General features: G+C 38.0%; 1 protein-coding gene across 2 annotated transcripts in view; it reads left to right on the top strand.

Annotated features, from left to right (window-relative positions):
* nrxn3a (neurexin 3a) overlaps nt 1-19325 on the top strand; it is a 197829-nt gene extending 178504 nt beyond the window's left edge. For both annotated transcript variants that reach the window (XM_085379217.1, XM_085379218.1), the window contains 4 exons: nt 1193-1282; nt 2021-2328; nt 7018-7105; nt 19021-19325. In XM_085379217.1, the coding sequence (XP_085235343.1) occupies nt 1193-1282; nt 2021-2328; nt 7018-7105; nt 19021-19325 (791 nt within the window). The remainder of the gene's footprint in view (nt 1-1192; nt 1283-2020; nt 2329-7017; nt 7106-19020) is intronic.
* The last annotated feature ends 1378 nt before the right edge of the window (nt 19326-20703 follow it).

Below are 20703 nucleotides of genomic sequence, written 5' to 3'. Positions count from 1 at the left end.
CAAGTTTTTAAAGTGTTTGTGATGATTTCCATAGTAAGAAAACTAATCTTGCATTAAATGTGACATCAGTGCATACGCTACACCAGGAGTCTCCAACTCCAGTCCTCAAGAGCTACTGTCCTGCAGCTTTTAGATGCATCCCTACTCCAACGCAGCTGGATCAAATGGTTGGATGACCTCTTTTTTTTTTTCTTTTTTTTTTTTTAAACATTATGTTTATTGACTTTTATATTACAGAACAAGCAAAGAATAACAGTACAGTTAACATGAGATTTATATTAAAGAACATAGTCCCCAAAATAAACAAATATAAATTAAAAGAAACAACAATAATAATAATAAAAATAAATAAATAATAAAATAAAACAAAACCGATGCACAGCATGGGTAAAACAAACGAAAAATAAAAACAACAAAAACAAAGAAACAGATAACAAAGAAAACAACAAAAACAACAAAAAAACCAAAAAAAACCCCACACACACACAAAGAAACCCAAAACTCAGCACCAAGTATCACTTTCTAAATTAATTCCCTTCATAATGTCTCAGAAACTCAGTTAAAGGTAACCATATTTCTTCAAAATCTACTCCCTTTCCTCTGACAATATAAGTAAGTCGTTCCAATACAATACATGATGCCATCTCCTTCACCCACATATGACTTGAGAGTACATCCACTTTCTTCCAATACAAAGATATTAAGCGCCTAGCTTGCAGGAGGCCAAAGTCAATTAATTTTAGCTGTCTGGTGCTAAAGTCACAGTTCTTTGGATATATACCAGACACACACATTTTTGCTTCAACAGGTATATTTAGATGACCTCTTTAGCATCCCATCAAGTTGGGCAAAGGCCTGATAACAAGCCAATCATTTGATTCAGGTGTGTTGGAACAAGGATGCATCTAAAAGCTGCAGGACAGCAGTTCTGAAGGACTGGAGTCGGAGACACTGCTCTACACAATGTGAAGAAGAAAAAAGTCAGGATTGTAAACAAAATGTTTGGTAACAGCCAAAGAGCCAAAGATGATGAGCCCTGTGCATCCTCTAACCAACAACCGTTTCAACCAAAATTAATGTTTCTGCTAAATTCAGATTTATTTTGTAAATGTAGCTAGAAATTGATATTTCCTTCATGATGTGACTCCGGTCATCGATCTGTGTTTAATACATGTGTTTTTAAACTTTAAAGGGAACAGCGACATTGAACGCTATCAGATGGCCAATAAGAAAATTCCTTTTAAATTTGCCAGACCAGTAGAAGAATGGCTACAAGAGAAAGGTAATTTCAAATCAACCTGATGTATCTGATTGTGCTAATGTAAAGTTAACTGTAACCTCTAGAATAGCATGAAAACCTCTGAACATGAATGTGAACCCACACACCGCTTAAAAATGAGAACTCACCAAAGAACTAGATAAGTGAATGAATTTGTACAAAAGCAATGTCACTGAAAGTTATAGAAACAGAGCAGCAATAACTGTGAAGGTTGTGTTTTTAATTTAGCGAGTGTGTACACAAACTTCGTCCACAGAGGAGATGTCATCTCCCTACAACCGCTGCACTTATGCAGCTCACATCTGCCTTTCAGCGTCTCCACTACGCAGTAGTGAGATCAAGCACATCTGATTCATTCCTTACTAATTTATTTTCACCAAATGATGTGCTGTTAATGGTTCTTTTTATGTTCTGTTGGTAAAATTCATCATGCAGTTTTATGCCACTGTGTGAGAAATCTATGTTTCAGTTTAGTACATATAATATCATTCAGTTTTAATAAAGGAATACATTATGTATTGTCCTTCACACTGTCAAGATAAATGAATTACTTTTGTCATTGTAAGGTGGAATCAACAGCTAAATATGTGTAGTGTAATGTTTGAGGTTGGCTACTGTGCACACTGTTGCAGTTTGCTTAGTATTGGGTTTTAGTGGCACTGCACCTGGGTGTTTGCATTTTTGTTTTATTCAAAGGTCCTTTCTTTGTTGACTATATCTTACTCTGGATGTCTTCTCTAGGGCGGCAGTTAACAATTTTCAACACACAAGCAACAGTGGCAATTGGTGGTAGTGATCGTGGCCGGCCCTTTCAAGGTCAGCTCTCGGGCCTTTATTACAATGGCCTAAAGGTGTTGAACATGGCAGCTGAAGGCAACCCAAACATCAAGATTAATGGCAGTGTAAGGCTGGTAGGCGATGTACCTAGTGTGCCAGGTTCAGCCAGGACCACAGCCATGTCTCCAGAGATGACAACGTCCTTCATTGAGACTACTACCATGATGTCCACTACGACCACACGGAAACACAGATCTTCCTCAACTGTACAGGTATGTATGTTCTTATGACTATACATACAGGAAGCAAGAGTCATATTTGTTGTTCTTCAACCTTCATGATTTGATGCATTAACATTTGGTTGCACTTTCTATCACGGCTCGGTAATAAAGTGGTAATAGTAGGGTAACAAAGCGGAAACAAGAACGTAATAATGTGGTAATTTCTAAGTTTTTACCATGCAATTGCCAAAGTAATAACCACTTAGTATCCAAGTAATATTAGTCTGGTAGCAACAGTGTTCACACTGAGTAATATTACATGCAAATTTATGTAATTGGATGATAAGAGCCCAAAAGCTGAGGGTAATAATGTGGAAATACAGCTCGGTAATAAAGTGGTAATAGTAAGGTATCAGGGAAGAAACAAGAATGCAATTGTGTGGTTATTAACACTCAATTACCCATGGTCGTTTCTGTGTAATATGCACGAAACAGCTGCAAAATGCAAATGACCTGTTTCCAATTAATTACATATGAATAACCCATTAAGGCTAACTTAAAGAAGTGTGATTATTACCTGGAAATATTGCTATTAGTTTCTGTGTAATAAGCAGGAAACAGCGCTGCAAAATGCATAACTGCCTGTTTCCATTTAATAATATATTAATAACCATGTAATAACCTTTTAAAGCAAACTTAAAGAATAGTAATGACTACCAGGAAACACCTGTGGAAGCTTTTGTGTAACAAGCAGGAGTTTAATACCATGGTCATGATCGTAAATTAAAACAAGCATCAGGAAATAAGTAATGAACCGGAAACACTTGTGCAAAATGCAAATAATTCAGTTTAAAAGAATAACACATATGATTACATTAGACTCGTATTGGAGTTTAGATAACGCTCTTTCACATGGATGACAACACATAATACGGTCAATCTATTTCAGGAAAGAAGGAAAGAAAGTGGAGCACATTTTTAAAATGTCCTGTATACAAAAATAAGATGCCATCCATCTTCCCCTGCTTGTACAATTCAGGGTGGGGGGGGGGCGCAACACCATCGCCCTGCACTGCCATCCATAGATCTAGCTGGGGGTGGATAGCTATATTCTGAGTACACTAAACCACCCTAAACTGTTGAAAACTGGAGTGCTTTATTTTTTGGTGACTATGTCTTATTTGAAAGTATAACTAACCACATCTAGTTGTCTGTCCATATTTACAATATTAATGATCAGCTTATTTCATGACAGCATCACTTTTATGCAACCTTAGTTTTTAGAACTACTCTAAGTATTATTAGCTAAGCTAACATTAGCTACTAACTTGCTGTTAGCTACTCTGTTAGTGGTGTAAGTTGACAGTATGTAACATAGATTAATAACTACAAGTCACATGGTGCTAAATATAACTTAAGGAATAAAAAAGGTTTTACATACCTTGCAGTCCTGCAGCAGTTGCTGTAATATGGGTTTGACTCCAAATGTATTGGTATAATCCGTTGGTTTATGCAAGCATGGCTCTATGAGGCCAAAAAGGATGCAAATGGTGGCTAAAGTTAGCAGTTAGAGTAGAATGTAGGCAGCAGTCTGCCACGTACCGCCAGCCAACTCTTTGCAAGCTGCTTCTATTTATGCTTATTAAAAAAAATCAAATGCTTATTGACGAGCGACTATAGCAGTGTAGTCGTGTCTAACTCCAATAATGACCATAATTTTTAAAAAGGTAGATTCAATATAACTATGAAACAGGCAGGTGAACACATGATCCACTGTGGCAACCACTAAAAGGTGCAGCTGGAAGAAGAAAACTTAACATAAGGAAAATATTAACTGAGGCCACAGAGCAAAAAAGTCAAAAGCCCACCTCCCATAGATATCATACAACTATTAATGTTTTTGAAACCAGAAGAGTCAGCGCCTACTGGTCATTAAAAAGAATGTAGGTTTATTGCATTTCCACCGGCTTTACTTTACAGACTCGAATCTGTATTCATGCTTTATGTGCAGCTTATAGTCTGGATACAATTTCAAAGGTTTTACACGTTATCTGAACCTAATACAAAGTAGTAGCAGCTGAAAGTGAATGTCTCATTGCTGTGTTGTAGTATCAGATTATCTCGCTTGTGTATCTGCTGTTCCCGTTTTAGGGAGAGAAGGGAAAGACCGACTGGAGTATCTTGACAGATTTTAGAATATGAAATATTTTTAAATATTGAATATTTTTAAAGGATTTTTCTTCTGATGAAAAAGAATTAATGATTTAATATGATTCAGAGCAACTGCTGTGAAGATGACTTGTGATGATTTAGCACTATAGAAATAAAAGTAAAAACTGCATTAATGCAAAGAGCTCATCTGTCAGTTAACCTATGTTAAAAGTATCTGTTTACCGTTACACAATATTAAAGACGTGGGCATTCACAGCTTGGCATGGTTTGGTAGATTCCAGAGTCTTTTGTGCCAAATTTAGGTGTAAAAGATTAAAAAGAAACTGGGGCAAGGATAACAGCCGAACTACTCTTTGCTTGTTGCTCTTACTGCCCTGCTTGGGTTTATGTCAGCTGATGCAAATGGAATAGCTGCTCTTTGATATTAAATGTAAAACCATCTGAATGTATTTAATGTTAGGAACCCTTAGATAATATTGGTAGAACTACTATTTTTCAAATGTTTATATGAGTTTTGTTTATTAGTAAAAAAACAAACAAAAACAAACCAAAAAAAACTCAACTCAAGGTTCTATTGCAGAGCCTTTCAGTTGAACTCAGATCATCTGTACATTACAACATCTATTCAATTCAATTCAATTCAATTTTATTTATATAGCGCCAAATCACAACAAGAGTCGCCTCAAGGAGCTTCATAGATACAGAGAAAAACCCAACAATCATATGACCTCCTATGAGCAGCACTTTGGCGACAGTGGGAAGGAAAAACTCCATTTTAACAGGAAGAAACCTCCAGCAGAACCAGGCTCAGGGAGGGGCGGGGCCATCTGCTGTGATTGGTTGGGGTGAGAGAAGGAAGACAGGATAAAGACATGCTGTGGAAGAGAGACAGAGGTTAATAACAGATATGATTCAATGCAGAGAGGTCTGTTAACACATAGTGAGTGAGAAAGGTGACTGGAAAGGAAAAACTCAATGCATCATGGGAATCCCCCGGCAGCCTACGTCTATTGCAGCATAACTAAGGGAGGATTCAGGGTCACCTGGTCCAGCCCTAACTATATGCTTTAGCAAAAAGGAAAGTTTGAAGCCTAATCTTGAAAGTAGAGATAGTGTCTGTCTCCTGAATCCAAACTGGAAGCTGGTTCCACAGAAGAGGGGCCTGAAAACTGAAGGCTCTGCCTCCCATTCTACTTTTAAATACTCTAGGAACAACAAGTAGGCCTGCAGAGCGAGAGCGAAGTGCTCTAATAGGGTGATATGGTACTACAAGGTCATTAAGATAAGATGGGGCCTGATTATTTAAGACCTTGTATGTGAGGAGCAGGATTTTGAATTCAACTCTGGACTCAACAGGAAGCCAATGAAGGGAAGCCAAAACAGGAGAAATCTGCTCTCTCTTTCTAGTCCCTGTCAGGACTCTTGCTGCAGCATTTTGGATCAGCTGAAGGCTTTTCAGTGAGTTTTTAGGACATCCTGATAATAATGAATTACAGTCGTCCAGCCTGGAAGTAATAAATGCATGAACTAGTTTTTCAGCGTCACTCTGAGACAGGATATTTCTAACTTTAGAGATGTTGCACAAATGGAAGAACGCAGTCTAACATATTTGTTTAATATGTGCGTTGAAGGACATGTCCTGGTCAAAAATGACTCCAAGGTTCCTCACAGCGTTACTGGAGGCCAAGGTAATGCCATCCAGAGTAAGAATCTGGTTAGATACCATATTTCTAAGATTTTCAGGGCCGAGTACAATAACCTCAGTTTTATCTGAATTAAGAAGCAGAAAGTTAGCGGCCATCCAGGTCTTTATGTCTTTAAGACATTCCTGCAGTTTAACTCATTGGTGTGTGTTATCTGGCTTCATGGACAGATAGAGCTGGGTGTAATCTGCATAGCAGTGAAAATTTATGCTATGTCTTCTAATGATGCTGCCTAAGGGAAGCATGTATAATGCAAACAGAATTGGTCCTAGCACTGAACCAGTTCCGAAGTTATATTACCCGGCAAGCAGGCAACAGAAGAAAGGTTCAAGTGTGGAACCACCAGCTGAGGTCATTCTGTGTATATGTCAGGTATATAACACCCAGAGCCTACAGAAAGTAAATAACATTTAGCAACTTTGCCTGACCTAATAGCAGAGGACTTTGCACCCAGTGTAGACTTAGCATAACTCCAAAGCATTCAATAGACGGGGCAGACCCTAAAGTCATCAAAAGTCCAAATAAATTTGGGAGACAGTAGATGTTTGGAGAAGTATGAAAGAGGGTATTTGCGTTCGACACCAAAGACCATCTTAATTAGAACGCCACCAACAAAATAGTGTAAATAACAGCTGAGCCATGGAAAAAACTATAACAAACTGAAAGCTCTGAAAAACGATGAACCTTGACTTAAGATCTTTTGCTCGTTGTTGTGCTCCTGTGATTGGCATTCACTTTCTAACTTGTCTTAAATATTCTTCTCCTCTCTTTATGCGCTACTTTGTGTCTTCTGGTGGCTCTTTGCTGTTTTGGTATATTTGCTATGGATATTGTGTCTCTGATGACCAACATTCTGGCCCTGAAGCACCAAGAGGACATTGGGTCATCTGCCGAGTGTTCGAGTGATGATGAAGATGAGGAGGAGTGTGAAACTAGCCGTACAGGTGGGCTAGGTTAGTTTGCATTTGCTTGCTTTCTATGTGCTGTCACTCATCTGCAATAGAGGATCGAGGTATCCTTAAAGCATCACGCCCCCATGGTCAGTCAAAGTGTATCTTAATAAATGGCCAAGGTGGTAACAGTAAGCTAAGCCCAATTCCTCAGCAATACTTAATGTAAGAAAACTGGGTATTCAAATGTATTTGTACATTCAGAATCTTAATTTAGCACAGTGCTAATGTATCAAGGTCATGAGCTACACTTGCACATGGGGTTATACAAAGTAGTCAACATGGTCACCAATGTACATTCAATTGTTGTCTGCTAAGGGGGAAAATGAGGGTTAGTCCATGTCATCACCAGTATGCCGAGTTTGTATGATGGTGAACCATGTTCTCTGTACTGATGCTGAACTTATAACATCATGTTTGAGTCCATTGCTTCTGCCATTCATTGCTCTGTTGATTTTAAGTTTCAAACAGTACATTTGAACAGTTTTTGGTTTTAGATTTTGTGTTCAGCTAAAGTGTTGTCTAGTTTACATCAATGTATTTTAATTTTGGTTTCTATTTGTGCTTTCCCAGATTTAGAGGCTTGCATTGGTACATGTGCTAGAGAACAGATATCATTGAATTTCTGTGTACAGGTTTTTCTTTTTTTGGGTTACACTTTTGCTTTTAGGTGTACTTGTTATTCTGTCTTTTTTGTACCTAAATATTTAAAATAAACGACTAAATAAATAAAATGTTGCGATAACTTAACACTCAAATTGAAAGAGTTTGGGAATTTCCATATTTCAGTTTTTGTAGTGGACAGTTAACAGATATATTTTTGCTATGGCACAAAAGCATAGACACGTATTTCTTAGGTAGATAAAAAGTTGAAAGTTGTTAGTTTTAATATGATCACAGGAACATCCACCAGGTCACTCAGGAGTTGGGGTAAGCTACATCTTAGCCACACACCAAAAAGTATTTTCAGAAATGGAAAAGACGTTGCTTTTCAAGTAAAGTGTTTCTGTGATAAGATTTATTGTAACACTAAACCTGACTCTACCTTTAACACCCAAACAGGTCATCTGGTGGATGTAAATAGGTGGAGGTTCTGTGTCTCATTTACAGCACAATCGTCGATGCGAAGGTTGATTTTCACCCAAATAGTAAACGTAATGCCACCAAAGTGGAGCTATGGGTGTGAACTGCATGTTAAAATATTCAAATTCCAAAACAGTCGAGATATCTATAAAATCACAAATGTTGGAGGTGATAGTGTGATAAAGAAACATTTACGCCGTTTCTTAAGTTCCCTTTAGGGAAATGGATATAGTGTGATTCCTAATCCGGAAAGATGATGTTCATCACAACATATGCCCTTACTGAAGGTCATTCCCAAATTTTTTCAGAGTATGTGAAATATTGTTGTTAAATGGGTTTAAAACGGTCAGGTCCAGGGTGAGATCCATGGGGATTTGTGAAGAAAGACAAAGACAGGGCCCCAGTCATCCAATCATATGTTTACACAGAAATTCACATCATTCTAACCCGGACATCACGTTGACGTTGACAGCTGCATGCTTTGATTTTACTTTTCTTTTGCTCCTTTTTCTAAGTCGATGCTTTTTTCTGGTTGTTTTGCATTTTTTAAAGTTTTGTTGCCAAGACTTCATTCCCGCCTTTTCGCCAGTTGTCTAAAAATGCATTTTTGTATTTTGGCCTCATCATGTGTGGCATGACGTTTTGGTGGGTGACAACTGTTTCCAGCTGTTAAAAAAAAAAGAAAAAAGAAAACACACACACATCACCTTATTATTTCAAAGCAGCTACAAAGGCAGAAAAAAGAAACTTTTCTTGCCATCAACGTTTTAATCCTGAACATACCGAGGTCCACACGAGACTGACGGCAGAACCAGTCTGCCGTCCTGCTTTGACTTCCTTTCTAAAGCTGCTTTACATTTGAACATGTTTTGGTGCTGATGGCAAAAAAGGACTTTTTGCCACAAATTCTGCTTTCTTCATTTTCTTTTCTTAAGCGATCATTGTTATCATGGTATGATAAACTCTAAAAATCATTGACTTCAGGAAGATCGTTTCTTGCATGTGTTTTGACTGATACCATGCGCCTGCAATTACACAAACTTGGTTGTTTTGTTTGCATTTCTGTTTACGTTGGAAGCCATTTTTTGTGGTTGCATCATCATCAATGGTCATCTTTCTCACTCAACGCAGTGTTTTTCTTCTTTTTCTTTCCTTTTCTTTTCTTCGTGTGGCTGTTGTCTGTCTGGTTTGTTTAGAGAATTTATCAAGTGATTCTGTTCTCTGTTGTAAATTTTCCGTTTTCCTTTTTTTCTTTCAGTTGATTTCATAAGATGGCAACTAAAAGGGCTTCTTAAATGGTTTTACTGCAAACTATTAAAAACCTTCAGTGTGCAAATAAGCAGGTTACATTTTTTCCATGAAAAAGGCCAACAACCAGTAACAAATATTGTGCTAATCCTTCATTTAAATCCTGTAAGATGCTAGCATCACTCACTGATGAGACTGCACTAGAGACAAACATAAACTTCTGACTCAACATGTCTAACTAGATCAAATCTGAGAAGCATTTTCAGTTAATTGTCCAGTTGTTCTTATGAAAAATGCCAAAAATGTTGCAACAATAATTGTTTTATCAAACAGGGTAGAGAAAAAATAACTTGGATCATATAATATTAGTTTGTGATTGCAGGGTTCGGCTAAAGATGCATTTACATTCTGTCATAGGGTTCCTTATTCTTCTCTAGTTTTTACTGAACTATACAGAATAAAATCTCTTTGACTCTTAAGTATTATTTAATAATATTAAATAAAATGTTAAATAGTGTTTTTGTACATACAACACATTTAGGAAAGTTTGGCTCAAAAATAGGTTGTACTTTAAGACCGTACATCCCAGCAAGTCTCGATGGGTTTTACCTTTGGAGACAGTATTTATCAATTTAAGCATTTCATTTTCTTCTGATGTTTTGATTATCTGGGGGATCTTGGCTGCATCAAACTTGCTTTTGGATATTTAGGCTCCTTCTTCTCTTTAATTTGATTATCACAAAGGTTTGTCAGTTATTACCAGGATGAAGTCGTCTTTGGCCTATGAACAGAAAAATATCTTTCCTTAGGGTAGTTGTTGCAGTATAATGTAGGATCTTTGGGAAATTCTCGTGGTCTTCAGATAACTGCTATTCTAGTGACTTTACTTTCTTATCCTGTGGCTCCACATAGGTTTTAGCAACCTATGCAATGGATTTCACCCATAATCAACCAGTGTGATAAAAATGAAAGTAACAGATAAAAGCAAAGCCATAAATTTAACAATAATAATGATAATTTCCTTTTTTTAAAGGGTTCATTTTAAAGTAAATTATTATATAAGGGAGGGGTTTAGAGACTATATGCTGGATGTGCACTCAAACACAAATCACACACAGAAAGGTGTTGACCATTTTCTGAAGCGTGACTCATGATAATATTTTTTTTTTTTTGACTTCCTACAACCTCTGACATTGTTTATTTAGTTCAGGCTAATCAGAGATTTGCCATCTTATGGAATTCATGTCGAATTCAATTTTGACCTACATGGAAAAACATGTAGTTATAATACTGACTCATATATCAGATGACACTACAGGTTTAAAGCTGATATCCTTATTTTTTGTATCATCAAATGATAATCATTTCTATTTATGAGAATTGTAGAATAAGTTACAATTATATATGTTTAAATGCTGCAATTATTCAATGACAATAGGATGTTTCTGAACGTAAAACGATATGTAGAAGTGAAAGACATAAATGTCATCAGATGACATATTACACTATATCATTGTTTATTTTGTGCAAATTGAGCTAAAATGCAGAAGCAGCGTGTGAAAATGAAGTATTCCTTCAACAGAAGATGGGAACAAAGGTCTCGAATCGGCCCAGCGTAACGCCACAACTCCTCACTGAAAGGCTGTGCCAAGAGATTTATAATAATAACAATAATAATGGATTGCTTTTACAAAGCGCTTTTCGGGGCCCTCAAAGCGCTTCACAATTGCAGTATTTATTCACTCTCACATTCACACACTATTTATGTATAAACTAATGTTTAAAAACTTCAATGGGCCAGAATTCCTCCATCACAATATGAGAGACTGATAAAGCTGCACAGGAAGTTGTTACTGAAGGTGTATTGAATCACTGGGTGTACTTTTTTCACACACTGCTTCTGCACTTTGCTTAGTTTTTGATAACTAATAGCACAGTATAATATGTCACGTTTTGTTGTGCATCTGACTTTAAATAATTTTAGAATCTACTGAGGACCGTATGATGATATATGGGGATAATTCAGAACAGACCTACGATATTAATGTCTTGATATATCAAACCTTAAAACGGAAACATATTGTACTTTCTGTTTCACTGTAGTTATATTGATACAGGACAACAAACATTCTGACACTACAAAAACTATATCCCAATTAAAACAAGTGGTTTCGTTCATTAAATAAATAAAGTTTTAAACTAAGATTGCAGTCATAAAACTGTAAATGTTACTATTCTCAATAGTAACATTTACAGTTTTATGCTTTATTAAGGTTTAAAGTAACAGTTTCTAGGATTTTTGTTTCAAGTCTCTAGAAGTAACACAACTGTAACTAAACCTTAAGCTCACTGATGAAACGATTGCTTTTATATTTGCGGCAGTACAATCTGTCTGTCAAAAGCAACACAACTAGAAAGAAGCAAATAAGTTACTGCTGACGCTAATGTAAACCAAAGAGTTCCTACTGCTGCGTCTTCATCTTGAAAACATTAAAGCAGGGAAACATGAGCTGACTTTTCATAGAAAAGAGAACACAGTTGACCTCCGCTAAGAACGAGCTCCTGGCCACAGGAAGGAGAATCTCCCTTTTAACAGGAAGAAACCTCCGGCAGAACCAGGCTCACAGAGGGGCGGGGCCATCTGCCCCAACTGATTTTGGGTGAGGGGAGGAAGACGGGAAAGAACACATCCTGTGGAAGAGAGACAGAGATTAATAATAACAAATGAATAAAGTCTTGTATAAACCCACAGTGAATAAGAAAGAGTGACTAACCCTAACAGTGAAGTGTCTGTCTCCTGGATCCAAACTGGAAGCTGGTTCCACAGAAGAGGGGCCTGAAAACTGAAGGCTCTGCCTCCCATTCTACTTTTAAATACTCTAGGAACAACAAGTCAACTTTCATTATGCTCTACAGTTTAAACTCACAGTGAGTGCAGCAAAAAGTCGTGATGGAAGAAGACAAGTTATGCATAGTGTTTTGTTCATATATTGATTTACCATCCTCATCAGGTCTGGGTCACAGAGGCACCAGTCTAATCAGAGATTCCCAGACCTTACATTCTTGGCCCAAGCCAGCTGTCAGACATAATCTCACCAACCTATCGTCTCAATAGAAAATGAATGAAACAGCTCAACAAGGAGTAGGAAGCATGCTAGTCAGATGCCTGGACCACGTCAACCGGCTCTTGCTTTAATGAAAAGGAGCTGTGTTTGCTTGAATGACCACACCTTTCAACATGCTTCTCGCGCTTCTATAAAAGGCCAGATTCCCTTTGGAAGAAATCCTTTTCTGCCACATGTGCCCACAGTTGCATTCTTTCAGTCACAGCTGGTGGACATAGGTGCGAGTGTAACATGAATCTGTTCTAAATCAAAAACCGTGCAAAAGCCTGGCTCTCTCTGCACAGCTGTCTGCTACAGTGTCCACATAAGCACAGATGCTCTTTCTTCCCCCCCTCATGAAGCTAACCAAGACATATTTGAAGTCCTCCACTCGAGGCAGAATTCCTAAACTAGACTGAGGAATTCACCTGTTTTCTCACGAGAACATTTGGAGTGCTGACCCAGCATGGACCAAAGTTGTCCAAGTTGCTACTTTAAGATCCTTGTTTGATCTAATAAGATAAGTTTTGGCTTGGCAGCAATTTATCCCAAACTCCCCCTCTGGAGAACACCTTTGCAACATGCACAGTCTAATGGATATCAGCTTTATACTTGTCTTTTAAATTCTAATGAAATGCATTCCACATTTAATAAAACATTATTAATGTATGTTTTATGTTACTTGTTTCTGTTTCTCACACACTGCTGTTAGTTCAACGTGAGCTGTGTCCCAATTGCATACTCTATACAACTATTTTCTTTGGTGATTGGAGGGGTGGGGCTATTGGGATTGTTTAAAGTGACAAACTCGTCATGTGAGTTTGCGTCCTGGATACATTGGACGTTGAATGAACAGACATCGGGGAACTGCTAATGGCTTTCCAAAGTTGCAGCTTGGCTGTGTGCAACCTTGCAGCACACGTTTCTTTTCAGTGTAAACTCCTGTTTAAACTTCACTGGTTATGAGATTGGGACACAGCGTCTGTCTCCTGTTCTTCTAACATCGGTCAGTCCTACCTGCGCCCAGTTTGCTGTGTCGTTTCTTTTCTACTTTCCCTAAATGCAACTTACTTTAAGCATGCATCAACATCCTGCAGTACAACTAAAACGAAACCAAAGGAGAGTTCTAATAACAACCCATTTTCAGCCAGTACCATCGCTCTCCGATGTACACCCAGACTGCACGGCCGGTTCATGTTTAAAAACTAACATTACAAATAGATTTGTCATCAAGAAACACACGAGAGAGGAGCCCGTCGTCCAGTCGAGCACCTTTCTCAGCAGTGTCTGTTTTCTATTGTGTGCATCTGGTTGTAGTGTGTGCAAAATTTTAAATGGCTTCGTTCTTCCATCTTAACATTTTTCATTTGATAGTTTTTAACTGGTCATATTTTTGGTAGTTTATCCAATTGGTTTTGAATATGTTTTTGGCTTTACAAGTCTGTTTTCTATTCTTTTATGGTTTTTCTTTTTGAAATCAGATAATACATAAATTACTATTTTGTGAACAATTTCCATATAATTTAACTTTTTGGGCTTTGGAACTCCTTCACAGCGACTAGTTTGTGTGTTTTACTTTCAGCACTAAGCTCTCCTAAGTCACAATGAAAGCAACATTCAAAAGATGGCAAAAAAGTCCGACTTGTTTGAACCTGTTCAGAAACTCACAAATTAGTAGGTGAAGCAGTTCCACATCCACTTGTCACATTTCTTCCATTTTTCAGATTTTTTACAATCTTTTTTCACAAAAAAGAGGGAAAAAAAAGAAAGAAAGAATATTTTGACTGTAATGAAACAAACAAACAAACAAACGAATGAATTGCATGGCTAAGAAGTTGCAGTTTAGGGTTTGTGAGACATGTCAGTGTTAGAGTTTTTCTGTTCTTTTCTGTAGATGGGCATGTATATTGCTCATTGTTTGTATATCCCCATCCCTTCCTTACAGCCCAAAGCTCTAATGCCGCCCGACCGCTTCGTACTGCCTTTACATGGACATGGCAACTGACTTACACTGTCACCCTCATCATCCTCATTTCCTATGTAATATGTTCGTAGGTCCCAATCCCTCTTCACCCTTTCCCTTGTCTTTAGAGATTTTACAATATAAAGTCATCCATCCATTCTAAAGAACATATGTCAAATTAAGCAAAAACTATAACATGAATAGATTTTAGGTGTCACTGAAGTCTCTTGCAATGAAAAAAAGATACACAGATTTTTTTGTACAAAACAACTTATTTACCAGGAAAAAACAAAAGATAAAAAACAGTATTATGGTGTTTATTTTTTATGTTATGTGGTGTGGTTGTATGTGTTGTTGCCTCCCTGTACCGTCACGTTTTAAGATAGAACACAATCTACAATGGATAAAAATGACCTTTAACAGTGGCTATCCAACAGTCTTACCCAACTTTTCCTTTGTAAATTCTTTTCCTCATGCCTAACTCACGTGGGCAATTTGTTGATGTAAGTTGACGATATCCAGTCTGTACGTTTTCTCCTTGCACTGATTTTCAAAGATGCAGTTTGTAAAATGTGAGGCTTTTCCCAATGTTTCATTTTAGGTGTGTCAGACTACTGGCAAGGTGACATTTTACATTAATATACTCGGAATTAGCTGCTTTCTTCCATCCGTATTAGTAGCTTACTGGCTCTTTCAAATTTCCCACGTGTGGCATTAATAAAGGTTATCCTATCGTAGTCATTTTAAAGAGTTTATTCGTTTCTTATTCTGCATTACAGTATCGATCAGCTGTTATGCCGGCACTTGCTCTCAGAAACCTTTCGATATATATCCTTTAGGGATATAAGTAAATTAAACTATGACAACAGCCTTTTATATGTAGCCATATTGGATTGTTATTTTGATGCCCCGTAAAAGCCACTTATACTTGTTAACATGCAACACACACACACACACACACACACACACACACACTTAGTCTAACTGACATAACATGACGTGACATGAAAGACTGCCTTTCATTAACGGTTTAGGCTCACACCAGTTTGTTTGATGAAGTAAAACCCTTCAGATATCTTAAACAAAAAGTAACAAGCCTGTTTTGAAAATGTGGAAAGTGTTCAGAAATGTTTCAGAGGAATAAATACTCAAGTACAGTAACAAAATGGTATACTTTATTACTTCTCACGTCTGGATAGAGTCAAAGCATTAGGTTCACATTAGTGTAAATTTCCCTTTTTGGTTAATATCCTCGCGGTTGTAGAATACTTTCATGCAGAATAAGCGTTAATAAATTTAAAATGACTTTTAAAATGCAGGTATTGTACTACTACTCATCCAAAGAAATAACTGATTAGTGGTGAATATGTGTATGTAATATATATACAGTAGTAACACTTTTTAGAAGCTAATGATCTTAAGGACAGGTTTTGGTTTTAAAATCTTGCAAACTGCATCTCTTAACCCTGGATATGTTTTATAGAAATGATCATCTTAAATTTTGTGCTTGTGGATGTTGTGTTTGTGATTATTTGTGAGTTGCATACTTGCTGCTTTTAGTTGACATCTAATTTGGTATGTGCATCAACAACTGTATACAGGTGCTCTACTGCATGGAGACTTTTTATGTCAGTGTAACAGTCGCATTTTCGATGTTTACGCCGACTGTTGCCAGCTTTAGATTACAGACTATGATAAGTACATCAAACTCTTTTATACAAAGTGTAAAATATTATCAGTCCTATTTTTGTACAAATTCAATTCTGCAAATGTTGGGATGCTGTATGAAATGTAACTACAAACAGAATGCAATGATTTGCAACAACAACAATGAAAAACAAACAAACAAACAGTTTAAACTGGCATTTTCCTTCTTCTTTCTAATACTAACACCTCAGGTTAGTTTAAATACCTCAGGTCTGCTCACTGATCCTCACCCCACTTTGTAGCCGAGCTTCATCAGCTCGTTCTTGAAAATTGGTACACCATGTCAAAACGTGCAAGGTGTGTGGTCACTGACTTGTTGAAATAAGCAAGACTTCCTGTAATAAATATTGCCTGGTTGATGCCATACCTTGTAAACATGTTTACAGTGCGAGTAACCAATGCCAATGCCTGCACAATCACAAATGCTGGCTTTTAGCTGTGCTTGATAACAAGCTAGATGGCCTCTCTCTCCAAAAAGAACTGTTAAGCAGTCAGGCCAGAGCACAGTTTTCCACTTTGCATTTATTTCAAATGAGTGTGGGCCCAAGACAGTCATTTACATACACAGTCATATGTTACTTGATAACCTGATTAGGTGTTTTTGTTTCGTTTTTTGTTGTTGTTCAACAACTTTTCCAATCTTGAAGTGCATGAAATTCAAAGTGAATATTTTAATATACTATAAATAATTTGCAAATCATTGTACTGTGTTTTTATTTAGATTTTTCAGCCTTTCCCAATGTTTTCAGGAGGAAATATAGTGGCATCATCTGTTTTATCAAAATTATTTTTATTGCATGTGCGATAAAATGATTTTGGCTTGATATATCAGTTTACCTTACTTTCTTTAGGAAAAAACTGTATCTTATAAAACGACTCAACTAAATATGATTTAAGTAATTTGCATTTAGCACAATTTAGCATGACAAAATGTAATGGATTACATCTGAGGACCGGAGAGTTTGTTAAATGTGGTTAGTAAGTAGGGATGGGTATCGTTTAGGTTTTATCCGATACCGGTGCTTAAACAGTGCTCGAATCGGTGCTTAAACAATGGAAAAACACAAACTTTGTCCAAAAACCTCTCATGTTCAGCTGTTTCCCTCTTTTTCTTTGGTCATTTTAGCCTTTTTGGCCAGGGTGAAGGGAGTATCTGCCATCAAACAAGAAGACAGCCGCATGTAGCTATGATGATGTTTGCTAGTTCACCTTACATGCATTAATGTAATAACGTGGTTAGCCTACGCAACATAAATTACACACGAACAACATTAAGCTGCTCACGCAGAGAAGAACGGCTGCTGCTGCATCATCATCTGTCATCATTTCTGCTACACTGGCAGGGCTAGGGGCCAGGACTCTCCTCTTCGGATTCTTGGGAGATGTTGCTAACTCCGGGTCTGATAACAGGCACCACACCCGCACTCAAGCTATCAAATACGGCGCATTTCTCGGCTTTTAACAAAACGCTATACATCGCCAGGTGTTTCATCAGATTCGAGGTGTTACCTCCTTTGCACAGTATCACCTTAAAGCACTTGTTGCAGGCTGCTGAGTCTGCATCGTTTGCTGTGAAGTACAGACAGACTTTGACCGCTTCGCCTTGGGCATTTTTAATCTGTAGCTCTGCTCTAAAAGAACGTACATACCTGGGCCTGCCTACTACGCTTGCAAAGGTAAAATGATTGGCTAGAATCTAAAGTGTGTGACGTCTCAGGGAAAAAAAAGCACCGAAATAAAGCACCGAAATGTGCGCTGCTTTTTGGTCTGGTTACTACCGTTTATGTCAGAACCGGTGCCATCATGGCACCGGATACCGGTACCCATCCCTATTAGTAAGTGGATCATTTCTCTCCATTGACAGAAATCACCTTTGAGGACACATTATTAACGGTATCTTCTATGTATATGCGTCAAACAGCACCTACCTGCTCTTGTTGCAGAAATAACTTGTTCTTCAGTTTGTTAAACAAAGATAGATAAGTCATGCATTTTTACTTCCTTTGGAACTTAGAGCAGGATTCAAAGATAAATGTGCATCACTTTTGACTGATTTATTAGAAACCGATATGCCAAGTCATGATCATTGATTTGAGATGAGGTGTTGTGAGTCCAGGTGTGTCAAATGCATTGCACTGTCTTAATAAAACGTTGCCCTCTAACGTGTCTACATGTGTGTCTCTAACCCCAGGAGATGAGTTAGTCGTCAAAATACTTGAGGATCCATTAGTGCACCCCTCTGTAGCTCCTTGTACACCCTTCATTCCCACTCCCTCAACCCACCACCCACTCCTCACCATTTTGAGACCACCAAAGAGTCCCTGTCCAAGGCCACTGAGGCGGGGCTACCTTGCTTGTCGGACCGAGGCAGCGATGATTGTGATGATGATGGCTTGGTGATATCGGGGTATGGCTCTGGGAAAGCGTTCAAGTCTAAGCTGCCACCCTACTGATGATGAAGATTTTTACTCAACCTTCTTCTTGGTAACAGATAAGACCTTGTCCACGTCAGGCTTTCAAGGTGACTACAAAGCAAATGCAACCAAGACTTTTATACGTAACAAACCTTCCATCTCCAGACGCAGTAGGACTACCACTATCGCCATAGCACGAACCGCCGACCAGAGCCGCACCACCACCACCTCTGCCTCCACCGCAACCCTCCAAACAGCCAGCTGGCAAAACGAATAACCGCGAGCTAAAACCCCGGCCCGACCTAGCGTTGCTTCCATTGCCCACATCCTTTGAGGTAGACAGCACCAAGCTGAGGGGCCCATTAATAACCTCCCCAATGTTCCGTAATATACCCACAGCACTTCCCACAGAGCCAGGCGTCAGGCGAGTTCCAGGGCCCTCGGAAGTGGTCCGCGAATCTAGCAGCACCACCGGGATGGTCATCGGAATAGTGGCGGCCGCTGCCCTGTGCATCCTCATCCTTCTATATGCCATGTATAAGTACAGGAACAGGGATGAAGGCTCCTACCAGGTGGACGAGAGCAGGAACTACATAACCAACTCGGCTGTGCAGAGCAATGGCGCTGTCATGAAGGACAAACAGCAAAGCTTGAAAGGCAGCAACAAGAGACAGAAAAACAAGGATAAGGAGTATTATGTGTGACTGTGAGACTTTCGTGTACACGAGAGAGCGAAGAAAGAGAGCACTAAGAGAACTTTTACTTATCAGTTTCCTCGTGAGGAGCTATGACAAATGATGGTATAATATGGAACTTGAAAATTCTTATACTGTGCTGAGTAGTTGAACTGATGATATGTACTGTAACATAAAGCACACTTACTATTAAGCAAAAGCTTAATGACAAGGTTAAATAGCAACTTTAGAGACCTTACTCTTCTATCTGGTCAGAGACATTATTGGTAGAGAAATACTTCACAGCATCATTCTCCTAAGTGACTTTTAGAGCTACGTGATCCTTGGCATTAAACAATTTTTTGTGAAATTGTTAATTACAAAAGGCTCATAAAATTACACCTTTTCAGCATGTAAACAACATAGTGCTTAACAAGAGGGGGTCAGGCACACAATGGTTGTAAAAATAAAGGACTCTTGTATCAAAATATTACCAATTTTTATGGTTTATAAATAAGTGCTGTGTCTTAACTATTTTTGCTCCAGGCTAATGAGAAACCAACAAAAGAACAGCAAGAAAAGAAAATGATTTCTGTGTATAAACTAATGGAGAGGGCATACCTCAGAACACAATTATTCTCATTGTCTGGCTGACACAGTGAAGCTTTGTGGAGAGAGCTTGCCAGTTCTCTCGGTAAGAAACACGTGATTGTAAAATGCATGCCATCCTGATTCATATGGTATAGCACAAGTCCAGTATGCAGTGTTCGACTTGGACCACGTTCTCTTTAATGCACAAGCCAAAACGTCATCATTAGATTGGGACTTGCCCTGAGCCCCTGAAAACTGCTGAAAAATCTGCAAAAGAAAAAGGTCTAATATCGACGCATAGCTAGTGGTGGTCTTCTCTCTTTGCAAAATTGTGTGTTGGTTCATTGCGTATCATTCTCTTTTTTATGGAGGTGTCAGGAAGAAGACAAATGCAGTACTACAACACTGTTAACAAATGTGTATACAGAAATAAATCTAATGTTGAAAGTGTGAATTCTATCTGCTATCGCAGTCAACTGTGTCAAAAAAGAAGAAATTTGTTTACATATTTTATTACATGCTATCTGTTGTACTTTGTAGGTAGTAAATTGTACATATACCATGACAGTTGTAATTTTTAGTACCACTATTGTACAGACTAAACACATGGTTTATCAACAGATTTCATGAGAAATTTATTAACTGTTATTAATTTACATGGAGAAAGACTCTAACGAGAATGTGAAGAATCATATTGCTATTCATAAAGAATAAAATGTATTGTTAGCCTAGAAATCTAAAAAGAGATGTTTCTAAAGTTGCATGAATATTTAATTACTGTCCGACAAATACAACGTGCCCTTTCTTCTGTACCATG

The sequence above is a fragment of the Diplotaxodon limnothrissa genome, linkage group LG19, assembly GCF_057381915.1.
Source record: "Diplotaxodon limnothrissa isolate DT_005_m linkage group LG19, D_limnothrissa_male_GT1.1, whole genome shotgun sequence".
NCBI classification, from domain to species: Eukaryota; Metazoa; Chordata; class Actinopteri; order Cichliformes; family Cichlidae; genus Diplotaxodon; species Diplotaxodon limnothrissa.
Note: the sequence above shows the minus strand (reverse complement) of the source record. Positions and strands in the feature narration are given on the sequence as shown.